At 37.9% G+C, this 1,057-nt stretch overlaps 1 protein-coding gene across 1 annotated transcript in view; it reads left to right on the top strand.

Annotated features, from left to right (window-relative positions):
• Positions 1-806, top strand: part of LOC147018897 (uncharacterized) — a 101,421-nt gene extending 100,615 nt beyond the window's left edge. Inside the window, exon 3 of the mRNA XM_085899011.1 lies at positions 1-806. This exon is cut by the window's left edge and continues 51 nt beyond it. Coding sequence (XP_085755137.1) covers positions 1-24 — 24 coding nt within the window. The 3' untranslated portion in view covers positions 25-806.
• The last annotated feature ends 251 nt before the right edge of the window (positions 807-1,057 follow it).

Here is a 1,057-nt window from a genome sequence, read left to right as displayed (position 1 = left end):
TGCTGGAGACCTCACAGTGTCTAAATAAGACGATGTACTGTGATACTACATTTCCACAAGCCTTCCGGATGATCCGAATAACCACTTGAACGAAATGGCCCAATTGTAATGGGTCGAGGAAGGGTCTTTCATGATGGATTCGGGATTGAGGTCATCGTGACACCACTCAGAAGTAGAGTATCGGGTTTTAGTTCTCCTTTTTTTTCTTTTTTTTTACATTTGATGAGAAAAAATTGATTGCCTTTTACAGTAAACGATAAAAGTTTATCGATAAGCAATTATTCTTATCATGCCTCGATGTGATGTTCATGACGCGTACCCGTTTCTCTTGTAAATCGAGCCTTTCGAAGAGAGTAATCATGAGCTAACTGGGAATTTTCAAGTGAAGTAATCATGTTTGTACAAATGAGAATGAAGTGCAATGTGAGAGGAGGGGTGTTCAAAATGTTCAAAGAAGCAAACGCTCACAATCATAGAGAAATGTCAACAATTATATTTTTTTCAAATATAAGTTGATATAATTTGTGGGAAATACATATTTTCTTGCTAAGCATATATAATTATTGATTAAAAATTTTTAAATTTGGTGTTTTGTGGACCATGATGGTTCAGCTTAGGTCAGTCAAGGTCAACTGGAAAAGCACTAATTCATTACTGTACAACGTGTGATGAGAGAAAGTTGTACACAGAACTGTAAACATGTACAGTACTGAATTGTTTTTCTCCTGGAGTGCCGAAAAATTAAAAGCTGTATGCAGCACTGAAAAATATACACTCTAAAATAAATATAATAGTTTTAAAATGTATTGCAAGGACATTAATGATGGTTTGCCTTTCGTAGCCGAAGATAACGCTTTCATACGTGACGTGAACCCCTGAGTGGCTGGATTTTTTTGGAGTGAAGCAACTGCTGCCCACGGAGCAACCACACTCTAAGATAGCAAGTGGAGGTATCCTCGGTCAAAGGATACCAGAGAAGACTAGACCGCTTGCTACTCCCAGTTTGAGCAGGAATTTGCCATTTGTTCAGTTCAAGGTGCCGGCAATAACTCACCTA

The sequence above is a fragment of the Eptatretus burgeri genome, chromosome 10 (assembly GCF_056783735.1).
Source record: "Eptatretus burgeri isolate ZD-2024b chromosome 10, Ebu_testis_v1, whole genome shotgun sequence".
Classification (NCBI taxonomy): Eukaryota; Metazoa; Chordata; class Myxini; order Myxiniformes; family Myxinidae; genus Eptatretus; species Eptatretus burgeri.
The sequence above is the reverse complement of the archived record's forward strand: the minus strand, read 5'-3'. Positions and strand labels throughout refer to the sequence as shown.